Here is a 25,129-nt window from a genome sequence, read left to right on the forward strand (position 1 = left end):
AAATCAATTCAAGCTTCCAGGGTGCATTTACACAGTTTTGGTAAGTGATTCCAACTCTGATTCAGTTCTTCATATGCAAAACAAATTATGCCCTATCTCTCCTTTTATCTTCCTTTGACTTCAGAAAAAGCTTTTGTAGCATGATCAAGGCCAGATTGGCAGAAGGTCTTCCTTACTTAATCCACAGATGGGGGATAACACAACTGCATTTTATATGCCTAAAGACACCTGTAAGTATATGCAGTGCTCAGTGTACATACATGTATGTATTTGTGTCTATATATGTGTGTTCAACAGCTCACAAACCTCACCTGAAATTAAGTGCTTCCTTTAAAAAAGAGCAAACAACAACAGCTTTGCAAAAACGTAGACCCAGTTGCTATGCTAACAAGGACAACTGTAGATAGAAAATCCAATCATATCATAAAGTTAATACTTTGTGTTTGGGACATAATGTAGTACATTGTTGTAGCTTGCCTGAGACTTTTTTTTTAAATAGATGAAAAGAGAAGATTTTAAAGGAGATTATTCTATGCATTAAGTGTTCTTTCTGTAGGGAGAGAAAGAAATTATGCTTCTAAAAAGTTACTTTGTATCCATCTCCCACTAACACAACCTGCTGAGATAATAGCAAATATAAATACCAGGCTTTCATTATGATGATATTGCTTTATTATTTCCTCACACACAATTTAAGCAAAATGGTTAAGGAAGAACAGTGATACAGATTTGATGGTGCACTTCATTCCGTATACCTCTCGACATATAGGTTCCCAAAGAATAAAACTCACATTTTTTTAAAGGGGAAAGAATGTATCAGTATTTTTTCAAAACTGAAACAGTTATTTTCTACTTTGGTAAATCTGAATTTTCAAAGCTTCTAATTGAAGCTCTCAAATACATACAATGTATTCTATTTGCTGTCCAGTCTGTACTCATTTTGCTGCTCAGAGTAACAAAAAAAAAAAAAGAAAAAGAAAGTTTCCATTTTTCACACCACAGATTCTCAGCATAGGAAGGAAAAACTTGACATCAGCCTTAAAGTTAAATCACTTGGATGTGACAGAAGGCTCCTCCTGTTCACATGCATATTATACACCCATTGAAATGTAGTGTAATACATCACTGAGGTATGTTGAGTGTTGCTTTTGTCAGCTTGCTGCTTTTTTTCTTTTTTTTTTTTTAACCCCTATAAGTTTGGGTTTATCATCCCCATTCCTTTGCACTCAATGATGTAGGTATCTTTACTGGGATCTTCCTCTTCTGATTTTGTCACAGTAAATTTGGCCTAAAACAGGATTAGAAATATATCACTAATTAAGTTATAACATACATAAGTTTAAATATTCAATATATGATGCCCAATAATTGTATTGCCATGTGTTTATGTATGTTACAGCTTTGACTGATTTCATTAAAAAACATTTAAATAACGGTGGTAAAAGTATCTAACCATTCTAAAGGCATTTAACTCTAATATATGTTCACTTTCTACAGGTAAAACTCCCATATAAATATTGTAGCAATTATTTTATCAATGCTTGTCCTCCATGATCAAGTTCAGTTCACAATGCCTGCTGAACTGTACATTTCCTAGATGACTAGATGACAACCAATAGGTAAAATTTCCTGAACTTTTGGACTCACCTTTGTTAGCTGCTCTGCAAAGTGTATAGCCGTTTGAGTATGAAGTGTAATTGGTCCACTTTTCACCCTAGACACCCCCTTTGCTAGCGCCATGAAAATGATTAGCTGAAAGGGAGAGAAAGGTAATTATTAAGTAACTCTTCAGATCCTAGGAACTTAGTGATTAAAAAAAATAAGGAAAAACATGCAAAATGACTGTAGATGTAAAAATGTGGTCTGCCATGTTTCATAAAAGTCCATGGTGCTGAGAGTTAGGAGTGATCCGAGGCTCAAGAAGCTTGGAAATTACTACTGTAATGCCTATTACCGTAGGGCTGCTACTGTGCTACAGTGGAGTTTGCCACTGAATTCCTGTTACTACATTTAACTTTTCTCTCCCTCACCCTCCTGCCCTGAAATTCCCCAAAGTCATGTCAGACTCCAGATTGGCAGATTACTTTTATGGAGAGAAAAATTCAGGAACAGGCTTTTTAATTCTAACACTTTCTGATCACATATTCGCCAGACAGATTTCTAAAAAAATCTGGTTTGATTTACAAACATCACCATGACAAGTACTCTGTAAAGCGTGATATAACTCCAAGCAGTTCCTATACACACTGAATCTAGCTGTAGCATGTTTCTGCCAATTGTACTGTGCATGCTTTAGAAAAAGTAGGATGAGTTCAAGACCTGAATACTTCCTATTATACTACATAATAATGTGTGGCCAGGTGTTTAGAGCTAAAAGGTAATGTCTTTCTATCTAGAACAGCCCAAGATTCTTATCAGGCTGTGTTACTGAAAATAAGATAGTTGAGGGTCTTCATTCTTAAATGAAATTAGGTGAGCAAGACAAACAGGAGCACCTCCTAGATTCTCTGTTCTCTAATAGCTTCACTTAGTATCTTTCTTATTACGTAACCAGGGAGCTATTTTTACTCCACTACACAGAGTGCCAAATAGAAGCAAATTTCTACCTCTTTCTTCCATACCTACTAAGATTTACAGGAAGGGAAAATTTAAGGGTGTTGGTACAAAGCCAGGAGCATCTGTGGTTCCTAGAACTGTATGTAATTTGCTAATCCTAGTGATATTGTGACCACACCCAGAAACCTCCTAAGACTTCTAATTATCAAATAATTATGTAATGCCATGCCTACCTGGGGAGATACAGTCTAACTTTGAAATCTACATCTCATTCTTTCCCTGTTCAGATTTATATTCTTTACAAGTAATACATACATGCATGTTCTTGCTACTTCAACTTCATGTAAACGCATACAGAAGCCTTACTTGGTCTTGCATAGAATCATCCACAGTTCCACCATGTTTAAGATTCCTAAGCAGTATCTCAGCTGCTTCAATGCCAACCTTGTCAGAATTCTTTCCTAACAGAGAAATCTGGGAGATTAGGATGCTGCCAATTATTATTTAACATTTTAAAAATACAGAAGGGAAAAAAATAATCAAGAAATGATCAACTTTTTAAACCTTACTTCCATGCTCTTGCCTCAAATGCCTGCTTAACACTCCCCCCCCCAATCTTATGATGACATATAGTTCATACTTTCTAAGCAGTGGAAAGAAGTAGCCCCATTTAGTCAGAGAAACATTTTATTCAAACCATTTAAAACCAAAATAATTTCTATTCCTTTTAATCTAGATACGCATCTAGATTCACTGTTGAACAAAAACTTTACAAGTAAACCACAAAGACTGTATGTTCTAAAAGTCCAGAAGTATTTTCAACTCAGTGATCCTTAACAAACCATTCTGATAAAAATTGAGTTTAATAATTTTGTCATTTTTGTCACTATGCAGAAGCAGATTAGTACAAAGTGTAAGATTCCATTTACTATGTTTAAAATCTGCTCATTTCTACTGTCCTTTATTACTAAACAACATCCATTTAAAAATGCAACACTCAAAGTATCAGATCTTTGAATATACTTCAGATTCCTATTTTTTGATAGTACAGTAAGTTAAATCTGAAAGAAGTATACTTCATGGAACTCTTACCTCTCTTGCCAAGTGATGACCCAGCTAACAAACAACCTGTTGAAGTCTCTGCAACAACGCTAAGCAGAAAAAACCAGAACCAATATTAAGAACAAAATCACATTACAGTTTATTTATCAGATATGTAATCAGGATCTAGCTAATCAACCAGCAAGGTTACAGGTGTCAATAGAAAGATTGGGCTCATCTTACATTATTCCACTTCCAGTCCCAAAGGCTTGATCATCAGGTTCTCGAACTGGCTGAATGTTAATGTAAAGATCTCTGATTTCTTTTCTGATGCATCTCACTGCTGCTGCTGACATGTCTTTTGCCAGCTAACAAGATAAGAGGTAAACACATTCATTAATTTATGTAACTATAGTAATACTTTTTCCTCATAAGTCTAATTATTACAATGAATCCCTGAATAAAGGGGCTACTTTATTAACTAGAAAAACAAAGGATTGTTATAAAACCCCTACAAGCAAGTACTGAACTTCATCTCTTCTGAGAATTTTCCCACAAAATTAAGGTAACATGAAATGCTGAACAAATTACAATTATAGTGATGTAAGTAGAAGCTTCAATATCAATAGAAATTCAAGAACTTTTCTCCATTCATAGGGAGAAAGATTTGATTTAGTCTTGATTATCTCAAGTCATTAGATTATAAAAAACAAAACAAAACCAAAACAAAACCAAAACACCACCCCACAATTATTATATACAGGATATACTCTATAAGGTGTAATATATAAAATAACAATTTTAAATCACAGACAGGTGGGGGCAGATGAAGCTTATCCCATCCTTGTGATCCAATCATAGCCAATATTCATAGGTTTGGAGATTTTAAGACCAAAACCAGCAGTCCACAGCTCTTCAAAAAGTAACTCAGTTTCTCCTCTTCCTTTCCCTAATTTCTAGCCTGTGTGAGAAGGAGCCTTAAGGAGATCCCACCACTCATTCTCTGTAAACACAGACAGGATAGGAGTAATAGAAAGAACGGAGGTACAAAGGAGCAAATTTCTCTCTGTTTTCTCTTCGGCTAAACCTAACCTTAACTTGTTCTAATAACCCTTAGCAATAGTTGAAAAATTTTATGTAGTCTGACCTCTGCCTACTACAGTGCACCATAGTTTACCCATAAATCTATGAATGACGGCCATGATTTCAGATTTAAAATAATCCATGTAAATATGAACGATACATAAATCAGATATGATACCTGTCGTGGTTTAAGCCCAGCCAGCAACTAAGCACCATGCAGCCGCTCACTCACTCCCCCCCCACCCAGTGGGATGGGAAAATTGGGAAAAGAAGTAAAACTTGTGGGTTGAGATAAGAACAGTTTAATAGAACAGAAAAGAAGAAACCAATAATGATAATAATAACACTAATAAAATGACAACAGTAATAATAAAAGGATTGGAATGTACAAATGATGTGCAGGGCAATTGCTCACCACCCACCAATCGACACCCAGCTAGTCCCTGAGTGGTGATCCCCTGCCCCCACTCCCCCCAGTTCCTATACTAGATGTGACGTCACATGGTATGGAATACCCTGTTGGCCAGTCTGGGTCAGCTGCCCTGGCTGTGTCCCCTCCCAACTTCTTGTGCCCCTCCAGCCTTCTTGCTGGTTGAGCATGAGAAGCTGAAAAATCCTTGACTTTAGACTAAACACTACTGAGCAACAACTGAAAACATCAGTGTTATCAACATTCTTCGCATACTGAACTCAAAACATAACACTGTACCAGCTACTAGGAAGACAATTAACTCTATCCCAGCTGAAACCAGGACATACCCCTCAATTTATGCTAAAGACTTTTGAACAGTCATATGAAGGATATCAAGGATACAATTTTCACTTCCTGTTTTAGCTGCTACCATATTACTATGCAATAAATGCATTTTAGAAATGTCCAAGATTTTATTCTACAGCCTGAATAATTGAAACCATTTAATAAGGCTACTTAGTTCGTATGTGAAAGACTGCAGAATACAGGAACAATAGAGGCATGTTAAGCAGATTACATGCAATTTTACATAGATATATGAAGTTGGATACTACCAGAGCTACTATCGACACTTACTTTTATAGGCAGTGCTCCAGCAACAAATGCTCTTCCATATATCTTTGTCACTGTGCCACGTTCTGTTAAGTTTATTGGGCTTAACTCTTTGACTGGTGACATCTGGACTACAACTTCACCACCTCCCTGAGGATAGTAGCCCCTATTTAGAAACAGTAATCAGATATAATTAAATGGAAAGACCACAAGGAAACCAAGAAAAGAGCTAGAAGGCTCTTCATATATTTCATTATACATTTTTATGTTCTCTGTTACTGTAGATACAAATTTTCTTGATGTGTGCCTTAGATATCTTTATAATAGAATTACATTCTCTAACAGTATTACCTCATAACATACACCTTATTAACTACCTAACACCAACATAACTGGCACCTAGGAAAAAGCTCAGTAATGTACTGCCTGTTCAGCATGCACTTCCCTCCGGGGTGGCCCATAGGAAACATTAAACAGCAGCTGAAGACTCGGCAATGAAAAAAAAGACAGAAAAGAACCATATCACATTCATCATATGGTGACAGTACATACAGGGGCAGCTAATGCAGATTAGTTCATGTATTATAAATTCATCCCTCAGCTTGATTGAGGGCACCTTGTATGTGTGCCTCTGCTCACACACTGGTTCAGTATGGCCTGCCTCTGCCACATGTCTCCATAACTCACCTCTTTTTTATGTCACAATTAAATGTGAAATTGAACTTTTCAACTATTGGCTTGAAAACCTGAAAAACAAACATACATAAACCACAGAGTAAATCCATTTTGCATTTCTAATTTCCCACTATTTTATGCAGTCTTCCAAAAAAAAAAAAGTTAACACAGACATTTCAGTTACATTATATATATATATAAAAAAAAAGATAGCCAGTCTCATCTATACAGCTTATTTGACATTCCCCATACTTCATTCTGAATGACACTTTGTGTAAAAGGATTTTCTTATGGAAAGAGGAAGAGAAATTTTTAAAAATTCACAGCACTTATAGAATATAAGAATATATTTTAAGTGAAATTTTCTTTAGTAATTAAAAGCAAACAGACTAGCTACTGTTTCAGGCAATTCCATGAAACACTGGTTGCTCTCTACATACAGTGCACTAATAGTGTTATATTCCCATGCCTAATTCCATAATTACAAATAAACTTGCAGAAAGAGCAACAGAAGTACAGTAGTTACATTGCATATATAGGCATGAAAGATGCACCAAGCCAAAGGAATTTTTCCCTACCATGACTGTGTAGTCTATCTGAGGAGCCATCTCAGCATTAGTCCCACCTTTTAAATGAAGTTCTGATGGGGAAGCAGCAAACAGCACACAGGGCATTGCTACCTGCATCAGTAGACACACACTCCTAAAAGCAATTATAAGATACCCAAATGTCGTGCAGTCATAATCCATAGAATTCCATAGAATCATTACATATCAAAGGCAAATGACTTTCCAGAGCATTTACGTATTTGATCTTGAACATTATCTATAAAGTAAGCCTATTAGTCTTAAAAAATACTAATTTAAAACTTCATGTCCTTAGCAAGCCTAAATATGAAGGTTTTTGTTTCACAATAATTGCGTCTTTATTATTCCTGTTTGAAATAAAAGTAATGTAGCTTAGTATTGTGATGGGCCTGTGAAAACTGTAGGTTTAGCTAGCAGATGGTAAAAGCAGAAAAGGCCTAGGCAGCAATTTTAACATTTTAATACTTATTTAATAATATTTAGAAAATTACAGAATTGCTTAGAAGCTGGTCAGCATCCTGCACAAGAAAATTCAGGGGCACAGAAAATATGCTTTTAGATACAAGATTCCCCTATCGTTGAATCTCCACATTTCATAGGTAATAAAAAACTTCCAAAATAAATTTTCCAGAAGTTTATTCAGCAAAACAAAACAGTTATCTCATAGGGGTTTCAAACATCATTTTGAATTTTGAAAACGGTAATCACCACTGAACTAAAGAAAACATGGTTTTATTTTCTTAAATAACTTCCAAATGTTTGTGAATCATACTGTTTCTCTTTTTTTTTAGCTTGTGCTTTATTACTAATTCTGCTGCATTGTTGCTTACTCAAACCTTTCTGTGTTAAGTAAAAGGCATCAGCTTTGTTGTTTATACTATTGCAGCTCAGAAAAATATTTCTCTCAACTTAAAGGAAACCTTAACATACACCTAACGTAGCTTATGCTTCCAAACAACTGTTCACACCAGCCTTCCATAGCTAAACTTGGTTTTGCAACAGATTCCAAGAACAAATGACCCAACACAGAAATAGAGGATAGAAGAAACACAAGCACAAAGAACCGCAGACAGAATATGTTCCCAGTTCCAAGGCTAGTATCCCATATTGTACCTTTATGTGCATAAGTAAAATCTCAAAATTTACTTTATTATATGAAGAGGATTATTTCAGATCTCACAGATTTGAGATACTTATGTATTTTGATGCATTTGTCCTGACATGCAACGTACTAATGTGAGAAAATAACGGATAAAGTTTCAAATACATGGGCAGCTGGTTTTTGCTTAACATTAATCAAGTGTTCAACTTATATATCAATTATAATTTAAAAACTATTACACTTGCATATACTTTATTCATACACATCCTGCCTACACTAATGGTTCTTTGGTCACATATATCTGGCTCAGGCAGCACAGATTTTGGCTCATTACCCATGTATTAATGTTCTTTTTTTCCCCGCTCTTTTGTGACAATTTTAAAGTTACCAGACCATCTTCTGTCATAATTTTAAAGTTACCAAAAGCAGTTAAGAGCAGTTACCAGTCAGTCATTATCTGTGTACAAAGACGTACCCTGCTGTTTTTGTATCTGCTATGTGGGTTCCACCTTTGATTTTCCCAGGAGTGAAGGTTATTTCTGTTGAGCCAATCTCTCCACCTTCCAGTTTCCCCTCACATAAATCTCGAATGATCTCCAATCCAGACAGATGCTGAGGCCTTGGAGTGACAATACAAAATTAAAGATACGTGCAAGTAGACTACATACTCATGTTACATTAAAAGAACTACTAAACACCAACTAATAAATACTGCAGTTGAAAATTTCAGATCAAACAAGGATCGGAAATTCGATCTGGTTCCTACAGTACTTCTCCTGAGTTCACAGGAGCTAAAGGAGCAGCATTCAGGCCATTTTGGAATTTGCAGGATTCTGGTGTGTTTTCCATTAGAATGGGTCCAGACAGACAGATGAGACACAGTCTCTTGCTCTAATGTGACAAATGCTTGAACAAAAACGCAATGGGATAACGATGGCAATACTGAACTGGAGCCAAGCCAGTGACTGGTTGCCAGAGCCACAAGAGAGCTAACAGCTTTGCTATGTATCTGTCTTGCTGTGCTTGTGTTTCCATTTGCTTGAGTAATTTAAATCGGAAAGAAATGAACTGTTCCTAATGCTGTATGCGTGGTGAACCATGTTTTGCTGAGGCATTACACGGCCTTAACCGTACTTCATATTTCATACCATGCAGTTTGCCTAGCACCTTTGAAAATATTTTCGAGATGCTCTGTGAAGCTGTGGTGCCTGACAGGTGGCGACAGGGGCGGCGCCCTCACCTGCCCTGGCAGCCGGCCAGGGCCAGGGGCGGGAACTGCCCTGAGGGGAGCGGGCGAAGGGCTCCGAAACCTCTCGCCGGGAGACTGCGGGGCGCCCGGTTCGTACCCCAGCGAGTACCCTCCGCGCTCAGTCCTTCCACGTAGCTGAGCCACGGGCGGGGTTTGCTGATAAAAAGGCCCTCTCAAAGCAATGGAAATACACGGGCTTCGTTCTTGCAAGTATTTCAGACAAAAGCAAGCCAAGGCGTTCGCACGGCTACGCCCCCGGCCCGGGAGGGCCTCACACACGCCGTGACGTGACGCCGCTGAACGCGCCCGGGGACCACAGGGCCCCGGGACCACCGCGTCCCGGGACAGCCCCCCCGGGCGAGCCGACGTGAGGACGCGGGAAGGGCCATTACCTGAGGCCGGGCTGGCTCCTCCCGGCGCGGATCCGGCGCACCCGCAGCGGCAGGCCCAGCACGCAGCTCAGGGCCGTGGATACTCGCAAGATCTGCCCGCCCTGAACGGAGAAACGGCGGTCGTCAGGCGCTACGGCACCTCCCACCCAGCGGGCGGCTACCGGCCCGCCCGTCACCGCTGCCCGGGGCCAGGCAAGGCGAGGCCAGCCCGCCGCTGGTGCTCACCCCCTCCATGATCCCGCCGTCTATCTCCACCTTGTCCCCGTCCATGACTGGCGGCGAGCGGAGCTGTCTCTCGCAGAGGCCCCAGCCGCGCCGATGGGATCCCGGCGGGGCCCTGCAGACGGCGAACCCGCGGAGAAGCAGCCCCCCGGGGCCGCGAACGCTTGGCCGACAGAAGCGCGCCCAAAACGCGCTCCGGTGTCGGCGGCGCCCCAACCTGCCGGTGCCGGTGTCTGGGCCGGGCGGCGGCGCCGGAGCAGGCGCAGAGCGGAGCCACCTCCCCGCCCACCCGCCGCGGGTTGGCTGGGGCGGCTCCGCTGCGTGAGGAGCGGCCGCCGGGTCCCAGCGCCCGGGCAGCCGTGTAGAGGGCAGGGGGAGCTTCCTTCTCCCCGCCTTAACGTCTACGTCCCGACATGGGGCAGAGCTGCGGCGGCTCGGCGTCCCGGAGGAGGCAACGCCTTTCCTCTCTCCCGAGGCTACGGCCAAGGGCCAGGCTAGGCCGGAGCGGTGGCAAGCGCGGCACCCCGCAGGGCGCGACCGAGCGGCGGCTGGGACGGCAGCCCCGCGGGCACAGGTCTGCCCTGCGCCGCCGCCGACTCCTGCTGTCACGGTTACGAGCGAGTAGTTTACCCCAGAAGCGAGATCGCTAAAATAAGCGCAGAGAGACAATACGGGTGTTGGTCTGGCAGTCACACTTTACTACAGCTGTACCGGGAAACGCCGGGCAGTTCGCGCTGCCCTTCACGCCACTTCGGCCAAGGGAAAGCCGCACTCCCTCCACCACCGCCAGCGGCTTTGCTACGGAAACTCCCGTGAGGCGCTCGGGACAAGTGACACCCTCCCGTTACTTCCCGTGGGTGTGTGACAGCTCCGAGGGGCCGCCTGCACTCCCCCGGCGGCGGGCAGGACCAGACGGCTGCCCCTCGCCGCCGCCCCTCGCTCCCGGCCCCCGCCGCCGCCGGCCTCCCTGGCCCGTGCCCAGGGTAGCCGCCCGCCGCCTGGTTGGCTGCGGTTGGCGGGGCTGCCCTCCGGTTGGCTGGTCGGTGGGAGGTGTGCGGGGCGTGGGGGCTGCCTCTTCCCGGAGTAAGATGGCGGCCGTGACCGCTGCGAGGAGCAGCTGCCGAGCCGCGGGGCGCCTGGTAAGGGGAGCAGGGGACCCTGCGGGTGGTGGCGCTCCCGGTTCGCCGGTGAGGGGGTGGGCAACGCGCGGCCTCTCCGCCTCGGCGGCGGCGGCGGCATCCTGAAGCCCTGTTGATTCCTTCCAGCTGGGAGCGAGGGAGGACCGCGCGACAGACCCTCGGAGCAGACATGACACGCTCGCGGACTGGCCACCTCCCCTCAGCCCTCCCGCCGCCGCCTCCTCCGCGCCTGCGGGCGGGCGGGCGGGCGGTGCCCGAGCTACCCTCCCCGCCTCCCCTCAAGCCTGCCCGGCCGCCTCAGCCGCGCCTCCGCGCAGGCAGCGCCCCAGCCCGACGCGCCGCTGCCCCCAGGGTGCGGCGTCACAGGTGACTGTGTCCCCCGCAGCCAGCCAGCCGGCAGTGCCCGGCCCCGCACGCCCCGTTGCTGCCGCGGTGCCGGCGGAGCCCGCCCGCTGCTCCCTGGGGGTCAGGGTGTCCTCGCTCCCCAGGGACCCCCAAAACAGCCTTCCTGCGCCCCACGCTGCTGCCCCCGAGTGTTTTCCCGTTGCCCATGTTGCCTGTGAAAGAAACGCGTGCCTCCCGTAATAGGCCACTGACAACCTTCTCTTCTGTTACTGCTTAGTCAGCTGATTCATTGCATTGCCTATACTGCCGTCACCGCTACTCCGCGTCAGCCCCCTTTGCATACCGTATCTGCACAGAGGCGGTGTAGTTGCACACACGGAAAGGGGAAATGTATTTCTTTGAATCCCAGGAGCCTTGATGTTTGTAAATTAAGTAGTTGAGATACCTTACCGTACTTCAAAAAGTGAATCTACTTGGTTGTCTTTTAGGACACTTACAATCTTATAAACATATACCACCATGAAGGCTTACTTCATGCTTTCTCCTGCCTTTTTGTATTATAGTCTTACTGCTGTAGCAAAGAGTGTTGGTTTCCAATTATGTCACTGCTGTGTTGTGGAATGTCAGGAAAAGAAACATCTTTTTGTAAGATAATCCAAGTGAAAACAAAGTTAAGGATTGGTTCTAGTTTCTGTTATTATTTTTGCTCTTAATAATAATCCATATTGTATTTTGAAAGCATAGTAGTGAAGATTTTTTTTCAGTGATACTTTCGTAATTATCTAGTTTTAGGCTACATATAAGTAATTTTACTGCTTAAGAATATTGCAAATAGCAGCTTCTTTTTAGTTTTCTTTCTAACTAAACCATCTACCCTTAAATCCAGAGGGAGATTCTGATAAGATGAAAATGCTCATTTTATCTATGTGCATGCTGAACTGTAGAATTGGCTATTTATAGTGTGTGTTTCCTGCAAGCACATTTTGAATTTTGCACTGTGAAACAGTGATAAGATCCAAGAAATAATATGGTTATTATAATATTAAAGGTCTTTATTTTAATATTCTCAATGCTTTTGCAAACACTTTCGCCGGTGAGAAGAAGGACAAAGTAATGGTGGTTGTCCATGGGGGCTGTAAGTTGTGAAGAAGAAATGAGCCTAGGGGTCTTTGTGTTAAGTAGTAAGGAGATAACCGTTACCTAGACATGAGGACATGGTGCCAGTTATTTAGGCGAGAAATAATGTCTGACTGAAATATGCTACCAAGGACATTGGTTTAGTATATAGGCAACTATGTACTTGGAAATGTAGAATATGTATGCAAAACAAATCCAATGTAAGTAAATGTTCATTAAAATCACTCAATGTGACAGCAAGTCAAAAGAGTTCTATAGAGGAGTATCCTCTAATGAGAAGTCATTGCCTTTGAGCACAAGCTATTCAATTTGACTTTGAAATTCAGTGTTACTTCATCAGGTAAACAGTTGCCTGCAGGCTGCATAAAAACATTTTGTTCTGAGGCCAGCAGTAGATTTTTAGGATCAGTGGTGATTTAGGAAACCCCAGTTGGCTTCTTTTTAAGGAAACAACCAAAACTGAACTAAACAGGGGCAAGGCAGTTCTCCCCCAGATAGCATACAGCTCCCATGTTGTCTTGGTTCAAACAACTCTTAGTCAACCAGGTTATCAGTGGCTGATGCATCCTCAGTGAGAGACTGGAGCGGGCCCTCAGTTTCTTCACACAACAGTAACTTCACACTTTGAAGACTTGAACAGGACAGATGTTATCTTACTGTGGTATTATTGCCTTTAAATTGTCATATGGCACAATAGGGGTGACATAAACATAACTGCTGGTACTGTGCTTGTTGGTTTGTTTGGTTTTTTTTCAGACATCAAGATATGTAGATGGGTATGCTATGGATATTAGAACTAATTTTGTCTTTTATATGCTTTTGTTACTTCCTTATTTGGCATTACACAGAAAATGGTATTGCAATGATTAAATACTAAAATTAGTAAGCGCAACCTCTGTATTTCACGGATTTTAATTTTTTCCCGTGTTAGAAAGAAACACTGCTCTATGAAGAGATTGAGTACTGTATTACTGCTTTAACGTACTAGCACACCAACTTTTTAGTAGAGAATGTGCAAAACTGCAAGCCAAAAAGACTCCATGTTTAAAAAATGCAGTAGTTCTGAATTATTCCTACAAATATAATTTGAAGCGGCGTTGAAACTCTTCTGTAACAAAACCAGTCTGTTTTTTTGGCAGTGGTATTACTAATTCACTACCTGCATTGGTTACCAAATGTTAAAAACACATGGAAAGCGTTATGAAACTTCACATTTAGAAATAGTTCAGAGATTTGATGTGCTCCTTGTGATCATCTTCGCAGGTAAATATTGAATGTTTTCCATGTAGGGTCATAGAAAAGAGTTTTATTCTAAGTTTGGGACAAAAAGATCTTGTTGGACAAAAAAATGTAACCATGGATTCAAGTGGGAAGAAAAACAGAATTAAAAATAGGAGAAAATAGGCTTGTGAAGATGTACATTATATACCAGTTTTGTAATTGAATGAGAATTTTAAATGTGTTCATAAAATAAGATTTGTCATAGCTTAAAATTACCATTTTACCTGATTTTTTTAATAGGGAAAATTGTTTGGAGGACTGATGAAAAGGTTTTTCTGTTTACTAATTATAGGAATTAGAAAAATACTTACTCTAGATCAGTAGATAAAACCTTAGTAGCAGGCAGCTGCAATGTAATTTGATATAACTTTGTTGTGTCCTTTATGGTAGACTGTATTGTATAAATATTTGTTCCTAAAAGAAAGGGGATATTAAATATAACTTGCAATGCTAGATTAAATAATATAGAAAATGTGTACATCATCAGTTCAGAACTGTACATTTTTCTGAACAATCTACTTTTTAAAAGTGTAATATAAAATCAAATAGTTGAACAGCTTGGGGGGTGGGAAGGGCAATCAGGAAGTTTCATATGGTCTGTAATTACTGAAAGGATTTAAAAAAAAAAAAGTTAAAATGAACTTTCCCATGCAGGTGTGCTGTTTTCTGGCTCCTCTAAGAAGATAATTTCTAAATTTTACAGTTTTGAGCTACTTGAGGTACATTGTAGCACCTGAATTTTTTTCATATCTCTAAATTAATTAGAGATAGTATCTACAGATAAGTTGTTATTTTTATTAATTTTACAGCACTCTAAGACAACATAACACCAGAATTACATTAGATTTAAGAAATCTTACTAAATAAGGAAGGGTCTGAACTAACTTCTGTTGAGATTAATGATAAAATGCCCGTTTATGGCAATGCAAGTGCTACTGGCTTTGCTTTTGACCAAAATCATGACTGATTACATGGTGCTTTAAAGTATAAGGTTTTGTCTGAAGAACCTTTCAGAAAATTCCATTGACCTTTTAAGTTGATTTCTGGATAAATATAATTGTAACCATGAAAGAAAGCCATCTCATGCCCAGTTCTTAAAAAATGTCATTAAAGTTCATGTGAAATGATATTTACTTGAAGATGATTACCTCCTATATATTAGCAGAAATAAAAGGGCAACTGTCTGTGCCCTCTGGTGTGAATTTCCTTTCCAATTAGTACTTCTGATCAACCTTTGATTGGAATAAGAACCGACAAAGAAAAATGTGCTGATTTTTCCTGCAGTCTAGGGGACCCTTCCAGCACCCATTCTGGATAAGAATTATTTCAGATGGCTAATGTAGTTGATATTACGTATGCTTTTTGTGTGTGTGTCCTGATTAAACTAATTGCTTAGAGAAACAATAGCAAGTATGAATCTCTTACCAGTTCTTGTCATGATTTTTGTTAATTGGTTATGTTGTTGTGGCTTCAATGTCCCCACGTGTTGTGTTAGTGAAAGAAGTTAAAGACCTGGCAAAGCTTATGCTAATTTATGGTTATTGTACATTCAGTATGTATTCAGTATAATTGTGTTTCCATAAGAACTTCTCTTATATAAACTGGAATTAAACTATTTAGTATTACTGTTGCATCAGGAATATTAAATGAGCTCAACATTCCTCAGTCCATTATATTAACACTTGAGACTTTTCTCCCCCAGGTTTGCATTCACCGTGTTAGATCGTGCAGCAGCATTCGCTTTATAAAATCAAAATATGTGTGCGTGTTTGACAAATCTGCCCTCAAGTTTAGTCATCAACAGCGATTATTCAGAACATCTGCTGGTAATCTTTTTCATAATAAAATAATTTATTTTATTTTGCTATTTTATGATTGTTATGTTAGCGGTTTGTATATGACTGGTATGTAGGCTATTTTTGATGCATTCAGATTTTTCTGTCTGATATCTTTTATTTACTATTAAACATACTGTATTTCCTTATTGTCTGTTTTAAGTTTCATGTGGCCAAATTGTCCAGTTTAAGCTTTCTGACATTGGAGAAGGGATTACAGAGGTGACTGTAAAAGAATGGTAAGCTCTACTTTCTTAGAACTATACTAAGAAATCAGCAAGTAGTTTAACAGCTGTATTACCAGTTATTTATCTGAGAATATGTTTTCTGGGTTACTAGTGAAGTTTTTCAAGTTTCATTTTCCACATTTTAAAACCTTGTGTATACTGAGCTTTACATTTTGTTTATTTGCAGTCTGGTTTATTTGGGAGTGGAAAAGATGGAAGGAATGGGATGCCCTAACTGCACCTGTATATAGACTTTCCTTCAGTGATTAATGTTTTCAGAGTGCAGGAGGTCTGTCTTTTATTATACTTAGTTAGGCTGACCTTTAGAAACAAATGACTAGTCTGGAGAATCCACAAAATTTTATCCTATAGCCCTTCTCTATTGACTTTAGTAAAAGATTTGAACGTTTAAATTGTTTGTAAAAAGCCAATGATGAACAGATTAAGCAAAATCAAAGTGTACAGTGAAGGAAGGCAGTGTTGAAATGCCTTGTTCTTTGTACGAATAGCTGAAAATGCTTCTCTTTGCATAGAAGACAGTGTTGCCCACTTTCAGTTTCTTTTCTGAAACTGATCATATACTGATCCTGGCAATTTAAAACTAAGAACTTGCTTAGGTTCAGACTAAGCTGGGCTCATTCGTATTTTTAGATGGCTTATAATCTGTCAAGAAAACCCTGCTTTACTAAAGTAATAGTAAAAATATACGTGTGATGATATTCTAAATTGTGTCATTTCACACAACAAAGGCTTCTGGAGTAGTCAGGCAAAAGTTATATTCATTTTTATGTTATGGGGATGTACATAACTGAACTTATCAAAAGAATACACAGCATAGATTTTTACACTTAATATGTCTTATACTAGCCTGTGTCTTTTCTCTTAGGTATATAAAAGAAGGTGATAGCGTATCTCAATTTGATAGCATCTGTGAAGTACAAAGCGATAAAGCTTCCGTTACTATTACTAGTCGTTATGATGGCATCATTAGAAAACTCCATTACAATTTAGATGAAATTGCTTATGTTGGAAAACCGTTAGTGGACATTGAAATTGATGCCTCAAAAGGTATTGTAAGCCATTTTTTTCTATTGCATATTTTGTTTGTTGTCTTTAAACCATCAGTGACAGAGGAGTTTAGTTTCTCCTCCTGAAAAAAATGAATTATTTTTTTCCCTTTATAAAGTCAAGAAGATTTAAGTAGAAAAAGCCATGATATTTTATTAGTACTTAAAATCTCAAAAGCCAGACATTTCCTGTTGAAAATTTAGCTTAAGCAGCAGTCTTTAGCATGCTATGTTCTCATTCACAGTAGCTCAAAGTAAATGTTAAAAACTTCAGCTGTCACAGAATCACAGAATGGTTGAGGTTGGAATTTAACAAATGCTTATAAAGTAGTAAAGTTAAAATTTTTCTTTTCATTTGCAGGTGTTGCCCCAGAAGAAGATGTTGTTGAAACACCTCCTATGTCTCATGAAGAGCACACTCACCAAGAGATAAAAGGTCACAAAACATTAGCAACCCCTGCAGTTCGTCGTCTGGCCATGGAGAACAATGTAAGTTTGCTGAATCAGATCCTGCTGCATTTTATCCATCTTTTATATAGCAATTTGACTGACTAGGAGAACATTGATCTAGAGGAAAGTGCAGTGAGAAATGACTTGTTTCCAAATACATTTCAAATACGTAAAAACTGTTGCAAAGGTGAAGAGGATTGTGGTTTCTGATGATTATGGAGGATAGGAAAAGAACTACTGGGCTTAAGCAGCAGCTAGGATGCTTTAGGCTGGAGATTAAGAAAACATTTTTAGAATAAAAATAATAAAGTATCAGAATAGATTCCTGGGACAGAGGAAGGAGGAGGGAAAAATGGAATCTCAGTTTTAGCTACCTTGTTATGTTTTTCAGATTTGTATCAGAGCAGAGGATGTACTAGGTGATATTTTAAGCACTTTTCTAAATCTTTTTTCCTGTGGATCTGTGAATATTCCACTGGTTTTGAAAGCCTGTGGTGCATTTTCAGGAGAAAAATAAAACAGTGAGTAGAGAAAATTAAGTGACAAATAACTTTCCTCAAATTAATATTTCGCTATTGATCCTGTGAGGTAATTAAGAGGTAAGTAGTATTCATAGTTCCTCCTTAAAGTATGCAATTAGACACCTAATGGGCCTTCTGGATGATTTGAACAATGTTGAGTACCAAATAAATTATAGAAAGGGAAGGAAAACTGTAGGTGTGTTAGATCAGTAACTGGAATAATTTTTTACCGTAGCTCACAACATAGGATATTTTTAGATTGTTGTAAATCGAAAGTGTCATAGCTTGTTACATACATTTCAGATTAAACTGAGTGAAGTTGTTGGAACAGGGAAAGATAACAGAATCCTTAAAGAAGACATACTCAATTACTTAGCCAAACAAACAGGAGCTATTTTACCTCCATCACCGAAGGCTGAAATTATCCCACCTTTGCCAAAATCAGAGACTCTGCCAGCTGCTCCAAAGGACAAAGCACGCAAAATTCCTGTACCTGTTTCCAGACCCATTGTGTTTTCAGGAAAAGATAAAACTGAACCTGTAACAGGTAAATCATGAAATATAAAATCTTGAGACCATGTTCACAGTAGACTACCAGTAAATGTTACTCAGTGAACAGTTGATTCCTTTTGATGGGAGTGTGTTTCATGTTATTGTCATGCAAGCGAGGAATAGGAAAACATGCTCTGTAAGAAGGTGTTGCATGAAATTATTATTCTATGAAATAATTGTTCATGTTTTGGTTGGATGGAGGTGGCTTGCAAGTTGCACTTGCTCATTTTTAGTCTGTGTTTCTTCAAATGTATGCTGAAACAGGTAGGAATTCTGAAACGTTAATTTGTCACAGTATGAATCATTATGCAATTAGCAGCAAAGTGCAGTGAATTTAAGGGTTTATCAGTGCTTAATAATAGTGTACTTCAGCATTCACACTTGTTCTGGAGAAGAGTGCAACAAAAGACACTAAGGTAAGAAAAATCACATTAAAAGAGGAAGATAAAAGGTTTTTGCTTGCCTTTCAGGCAATGTTTATTTGGAGAGGCTGGAGAGAGTAGTGCAGGTTACTGTATTATGCGTTCAAATACATACATACATAGGAGAGATATGCAGTAATATAATCTGAAATATTACAATCATAAAAATTGAGTTGTATGTGCTGAATAACTGTTGATCCTAAAGTGAGCTCTACCCTGTCCTTTTTTTGTTGTGGTTGGGTTTTGTTTTGGTTTGGTTTTTTTTAAGTTGTATAATTTGTTTAATCGAAACAAATAATTGAAATTTCACCATAGCTTCCAGAAGCAAATTTTGTTCGTTTAAGAAGTCAGTGAATGTTTTCCAGGTTTTCAGAAGGCAATGGTGAAGACTATGAGTGCAGCCTTGAAGATACCCCACTTCGGTTATTGTGATGAGATTGATTTGACTCAGCTTGTTCAGTTGCGAGAAGAGCTGAAACCTCTAGCACAAATTCGTGGAGTTAAGCTTTCCTTTATGCCTTTCTTTATAAAGGTGAGATGTGCAGCAGAGCACTGCATGGAGTACTTATGCAGATTTTGCCAAAATCTGATAAATGATTGTTGTAAGTTTGGAGCACCTCTCTATCATCTGAATAATTACAGGTCACAAGAAATGTCTCAACTTTTCTTGTTTATTGAACCACTTACCAATTTACTGTTGGAATTGTATTTAGGGTTATATATTATCATGGAAAATTTGTTAAATATGAATGGAGAAGGATAGAGCAGATAAAGCATTATTCATTATGGGGGTAAGCATCACTAGGTGTTTGGATTATACAAAACAACTTTTGGAAACTGTCAGTATTTTTTATGAGCTCCATTAAAATGAGCCTCACGTGAAATGCATCATTATTATTGTTATTGTTGTTATATTTTTGTTGGTAATGAATCCCTTGGGTGAATCAGTCTCTCTCTTCTGTTGTTCAGAAGACCAGACACTTGCACTCATTTAGTTGCCATGGTTCCATTTCCAACTGTGGGCATCAGTGAAGGCTGATGCACTGTCTAAGCTATGCATTGAATGCATAGCTTAGTCTGAAACTTCTGGTAATGCTATTTCAATTAGAGTGCTAAGTAAGCACTCGTTCTGCTCACTCTCTTTAGGGTGAATGAATATTACTTCCTTGAAATAATTGTCATCTAAGTAGAGAGCTGAGAATGACATTGCTGCTGAATGTCATAACTTTGGTCTTTGGATATTTGATCTGAATTGTGGAACAGAAACAACAAATGCAGATTCAACTTCAACGATACTTGGGAAAGGGTTTATCACTTCTTACATGTGTGATAAATATTTGGGTTTTGTAAGTCATCTTTTTCTTCTGCTATCTTAGTAATGACAGAGTATCAACAGACAAGTTTAGGAGATTTTAAGCCAAATTTGTTTGCACTGAGGAAATCCATATTGTTATTAATCTAAATTGTCTCCCACCATTCCTTCCTTTCCTTGCTGCTCTCTGGTTATAAAATATAAAAATCTATCTTCTTTTTTCTTCTTTTATACTTAACAGGCAGCCTCTCTGGGATTATTGCAGTATCCCATTCTTAATGCTTCTTTGGATGAAAGCTGTCAAAACGTCACATATAAGGTTTGTAAACTACTGATAAAAGTTGTAAGCAGAAAACCTAAACTAATAGCTAACAAGGGCTTTTCAGAATGTCTGAGCTAATTGTAAGAACCAAAATTATGGTGTCATGGTGGAAAATTATTTATATGTCCAGTTTCTAAGATTGGATTTGGTTTATTAATGATCTTATTTCAGTAGTTTGTTTAATGAGAGTCACTTTGTTATTCAGGCTTGCCTCAAAAATGCATATTAATATAGTGACTCCCTATCTTTCACCTGAAGATGGGCCAAGCATTTAAAAATCTAATACAGTAATTTTTTAGTAATGGCACAGTGGTTCCACTGTTCCAATGCTCAACCCTTATGTATTAAAGTAATATTTTAAACTCAGTTTTGATAAAAACTATTTAATTTTCATACAAGGTGCTGGATTGATACTTCTGGGCAGCAAGTGTCTATTTTCTTAAGTGATGTGTACATGCTCCTTGCAGTACAAACTCTTTTTGTGCTATTTTATCAGTATCTCTCAGATGAATCCTTATATATTCATTCTAGCAAATGAAAGGCAACTCAATTTCCTTTTTTTTTTTTTTTAATTTTAGTATTCTCTTTAAAATCTGCTAGTCATGCTTTGTTACCCATATAATCATCCTAAAGTGAAATATTTATAGTGTGAAATTGATTCCAGGATTTTGTATTTCCTGGATGTGAAATTGCTGAAATCAGTTTGCACTTTGCAGATGTGGAAAGGTAATATTTAAAAATTTACATCCCCTTTTCCCCTCAAAGTTGTATAGAGGAGTTGCTTGCTACAGACAGCACTTTCTAGGTTAAAAAGATATATAAAGAAGACATTATTCAAGTGCTTTTTTTATGTAAAATACATTTTATGTTAACTGCTTATGTTAATGTCAGGTTAATGAAACTTTTTGCAGGCTTCGCACAACATTGGAGTTGCTATGGACACAGAGCAAGGTTTAATTGTTCCAAATGTGAAAAATGTTCAGGTCTTGAGTGTGTTTGAGATTGCTTCCGAATTAAATCGCCTACAGTCCTTGGGCTCTGCAGGCCAGCTGGGAACAAATGACCTCACTGGGGGAACATTCACCCTTTCAAATATTGGCACAGTAAGTACAGGAAAAATGAGAACTTGGAACTGAAAACTGCTTCTGAAATGAATAACTTAGTAAAGTTTAATATGCAATGAACAAAACCTGTAGCAATTAATGCAAGAGGCAATTTGCTTAAAAAAAAAATTTTAACTAATATCCCCAGCTTTTTCTTTTCTAGATTGGTGGCACTTACACCAAACCAGTGATACTACCTCCTGAAGTCGCTATTGGAGCACTTGGAAAGATACAGGTATATTAACTTTATCTCAGTGATGTGAGTGTTTGGCTAACTGAGGTCAACTGTAATGAAAATGAAAGGTGGAGTGTCCCTTTGTTTTGGTTTTCTTGTATAAACATTTCCTTCTTGTTACAGAAACTGCATAGCTTGTGATTGAAAAGTTTTGTGATGTTTTTAGATGACTGTGCAGAGACACCAAATGTTTAAATAGAACATTTTTTTAAGTTTAATAGAACTTTTTTTTTTAAGAAAACCTTATGCCAAAGGTTCAGATTTGTTTTCTAGAATCCTGTTATATTTCACTCACATACACGTTTAGCCTTCTAGTTATTAAGAAACAAATATAGTTTTACAAGTTTTGCAACATGGTGATAGCATTTTTGCTACCATCAAGGAGAAACCTTGAGACTAAGAAAGTATTCTGATAACGAAGTTTAATTTCATGAGCCAGATAGCTGAATCTGTGCAGAACTCTGTATGGTGAAGGCAGTTTCATATTTTCTGAATTTCAGGCTTTAATTCTGTAATATAGACATTTGAGATCAATGCTGGAAATGAAATTAGTATTAATTTAAAATACTTTCTCTATGTTCTCCCTATGAGCCTTTTGTTTAGGGGATGCTTTAAGGAAACTGTTACTTTGAGCACTAACAGTGCAATAAACTATTTAGAAATTTTTGAGTCAAGAAAGGTTTTCACTACTTCAGTATTTCCATGATGGTGGAAACAGGATATGCCTGTTCATTATGTAGGTTTGCAATATATTCTAATCCACAGCACAAACAGTAATGGGAAGGTCTTTGTTTTTTGAACGGCACTACTGCTGTCTAATTTAGCAATTTTTTTAAATTTAGATTAACAAATTAACAATAGACAGATTTGTTAATGAAAGTATTTAACATTTCTTTTTTTTTTGTCCTTCCTCTGATTTTTAGGTTCTTCCTCGGTTTAATGGAAAAGGTGAAGTATTTAAAGCACAGATAATGAACGTGAGTTGGTCAGCTGATCACCGCATCATTGATGGAGCTACAATGGCCCGGTTTTCTAACTTGTGGAAATCTTACTTGGAGAACCCTGCTTCGATGCTGCTAGACCTTAAATAAAGGAAACCATGGCTAGAATATGCCTTTAAACTTTGTGGACTGGACTAAATAATTATAAAAGCTGGCCTTCCTAGCACATGCCCTTTGCTACTCACATAATATAATTTTATGTGGTTAAAAGATCTCAGCAGCTGATATCAGTCTATCAATTAGTTGTTACTTCTTTTAATTAGTAGTGCTGTAATTTCTTCTACAGCTGACTGTCAAACTTAATAGGTCATGGTACAACTTCTGAATATGGTGATGGAATGTATTTTTCCTTTTATAATGCATATGACTGTGAGGCTGGTGTGACTGAATGACACTGATCTACATCTGCAGTATTTATAACCTGATTAACCTGTTTTGAAGGGAAATACTCATAGTTCTTTCTTGTTGAACACGTAAATTTATTTTAACAAATAATATCCAAATTCCCAAAAGAAGTTACGCAAAAATCATATACAAATAAAATGCCTTTTATGCTTCTGCTGTAAGATGTCCAGAGAGCTTTTTGTTATTTAACTGAGTGAACCTCTCAAGTCTTTTGCTAGTCCACTTTTTCCTGGCAATTACTTGCACAGGTACTCTTTATAAAATTATAAATGAAGAGGCCGTATTTATTCAGATGCTTACTGGTAACATTTTACTGATAACTATCAGGGCCTTAATACTCTCTAGAATATCCTGTACTTTGATACGCTGGAAGTAGTTGCAGTCCTTAAATACTTTCCAGTTATTTTTGTTTCTTATAGAAAGCATCTGTCTGGTTAAAAAAAAAAAAAAAAAAGAGTATCTCATTTGTTATTCTGTCATCAGGTAAGCCTGACAGTAAGCAGAACGTGTTCTAAAAGCTTGCATTGTATTATTGATGTTCAGATACTAGAATTTGACAGATGAATCAGATACAACAAAGAATTAACATTAAAAAAATACTATGTGAGATAAGGACTTTTTAAACTCAGATACAAGGCACATAATGAATAGGTTCAAGTTAATGCCTTCAGAACAGACAACAGTTATGTGGCTTTAAGGTAAACTAAACAGATGAGGATTGCAGTGGTTATTTAACAGGAGATATGAAGAAAACCGTTGCATATAAATACCTTCTAGAAACATAAGTTGCAAATAGACACAAGAAAGACAGTTACATGGCTGTAAGAATCAATTTGTGAGGCACAAAATGGACATTTTCTCCTTTCTTTAGATATATCAAAAACTGCTTCTACAGGAGCATTCTCCAAAATTTGTAGACCAAAGTTGTCTATTGCATTTAGCTGTGAAGATGGAAGACACAAGCTACCAGAGGTAGTCTCTGCTATCCTTGATGCTGAGACTGAGCAAGAGGAAAGCTGGTAATATAGGGGAGGGAGCATGGGAGCATACATTTAAGGTGCTATTTATATTTCTATTGTGGTATAAGGGTCTTTTATATATAGGTCATTTTTTGCAAAGTTTGAGTAATATATCGTGCTTATCGCTTATTTCATTTTTATCAGATTTATTTATTCCTAATAAAAAAAATTAAAGCCACAAAGAACTGCAGTAATATTGTTTTTATTTGTGAATTTTATGCAGGCAATCCTGTATAGGTGACTCAAACTTCTATTTCTTCTTATCTTAAAGAACCTACTGCACTCAAGACTACCAGAAGAACACAGCCTAATGGCTACTTTCCTACAAGTATATTGTTGTGGTAAGGGCTTAGTCTAAATAGTATATTTTTTAATCTGATGACCATGAAGAAAATAAATTCAGGAAATGTAAGTGTATGATAGAAAGCAATAAAGTGATTTTTTAAGTATTTGAGACAGAATAATTTTGCTCACACAAGGTGCCTGAAATTTTTTTGTGTCTCAAAACTCCAATAAAAGGGAAAGCTGGGTTTTTTTCCTAGCTCTACTTACCTGTCTCTTTTAAGGAGGAGAAAATTAAGTAGCGATTAGGTTTTCAGTTACGACTTTTTTAGATCAAGAAAAAACATTGATGAAAAAACACTGTGGGGATGGAATCAATACCAGAACTGAAAGAAGAAATACCAAAGAACCCTTTGGATTATTTTTGCTTTTGCATAACTTAAACAAACAGCTTAGAAGATTGAAAGTTAAGCAGTTAATGTCTTTAAAAAGGTATCAGTGTTCAGGTTTTTAGTTGGTCATGGACTAAAGAAGGGTTTTTTG

General features: G+C 38.5%; 2 protein-coding genes across 3 annotated transcripts; one reads left to right on the top strand and one right to left on the bottom strand.

Moving 5' to 3' along the window:
* Window positions 1-649: 649 nt before the first annotated feature.
* RTCA (RNA 3'-terminal phosphate cyclase) lies at window positions 650-10,583 on the bottom strand. Of its 2 annotated transcripts, none has more exons than XM_069789521.1 (11): window positions 9,935-10,583; window positions 9,710-9,810; window positions 8,544-8,687; window positions 6,958-7,081; window positions 6,392-6,450; window positions 5,729-5,870; window positions 3,841-3,965; window positions 3,649-3,707; window positions 2,923-3,017; window positions 1,648-1,752; window positions 650-1,288 (listed from the first exon to the last, which is right to left on the bottom strand). In XM_069789521.1, exons 1-11 carry the CDS (start codon window positions 9,977-9,979, stop codon window positions 1,190-1,192), a joined length of 1,098 nt encoding a protein of 365 aa, XP_069645622.1. In that variant the 5' UTR covers window positions 9,980-10,583; the 3' UTR covers window positions 650-1,189. The 2 variants fall into 2 exon arrangements, with proteins under 2 accessions (XP_069645622.1, XP_069645621.1); XM_069789520.1 differs by having other exon boundaries at window positions 9,965-10,563.
* On the top strand, window positions 10,583-23,446 carry DBT (dihydrolipoamide branched chain transacylase E2). Its single transcript, XM_069789513.1, is given in 14 exon segments — window positions 10,583-11,070; window positions 11,197-11,278; window positions 11,281-11,436; window positions 14,488-14,552; window positions 15,536-15,659; window positions 15,832-15,907; window positions 16,782-16,963; window positions 17,324-17,451; window positions 18,237-18,480; window positions 19,273-19,439; window positions 20,461-20,538; window positions 21,453-21,644; window positions 21,808-21,879; window positions 22,803-23,446. Coding segments are annotated over 14 exon segments (1,785 nt in total). The 5' UTR covers window positions 10,583-11,019; the 3' UTR covers window positions 22,971-23,446.
* Window positions 23,447-25,129: the final 1,683 nt, after the last annotated feature.

Source organism: Haliaeetus albicilla, chromosome 8 (genome assembly GCF_947461875.1).
Source record: "Haliaeetus albicilla chromosome 8, bHalAlb1.1, whole genome shotgun sequence".
Classification (NCBI taxonomy): Eukaryota; Metazoa; Chordata; class Aves; order Accipitriformes; family Accipitridae; genus Haliaeetus; species Haliaeetus albicilla.

What these genes read in the sequence shown, in the direction of transcription:
- RTCA (XM_069789521.1), bottom strand. Translation starts at nt 9,979, where the DNA reads ATGGACGGGGACAAGGTGGAGATAGACGGCGGGATCATGGAGGGG. An exon ending in AATTGTGACATAAAAAAGAG is followed by an intron (nt 5,871 to 6,391) that starts GTGAGTTATGGA and finishes GTTTCTAAATAG; the next exon opens with GGGCTACTATCCTCAGGGAG. An exon ending in GGGACTGGAAGTGGAATAAT is followed by an intron (nt 3,708 to 3,840) that starts GTAAGATGAGCC and finishes TTTTCTGCTTAG; the next exon opens with CGTTGTTGCAGAGACTTCAA.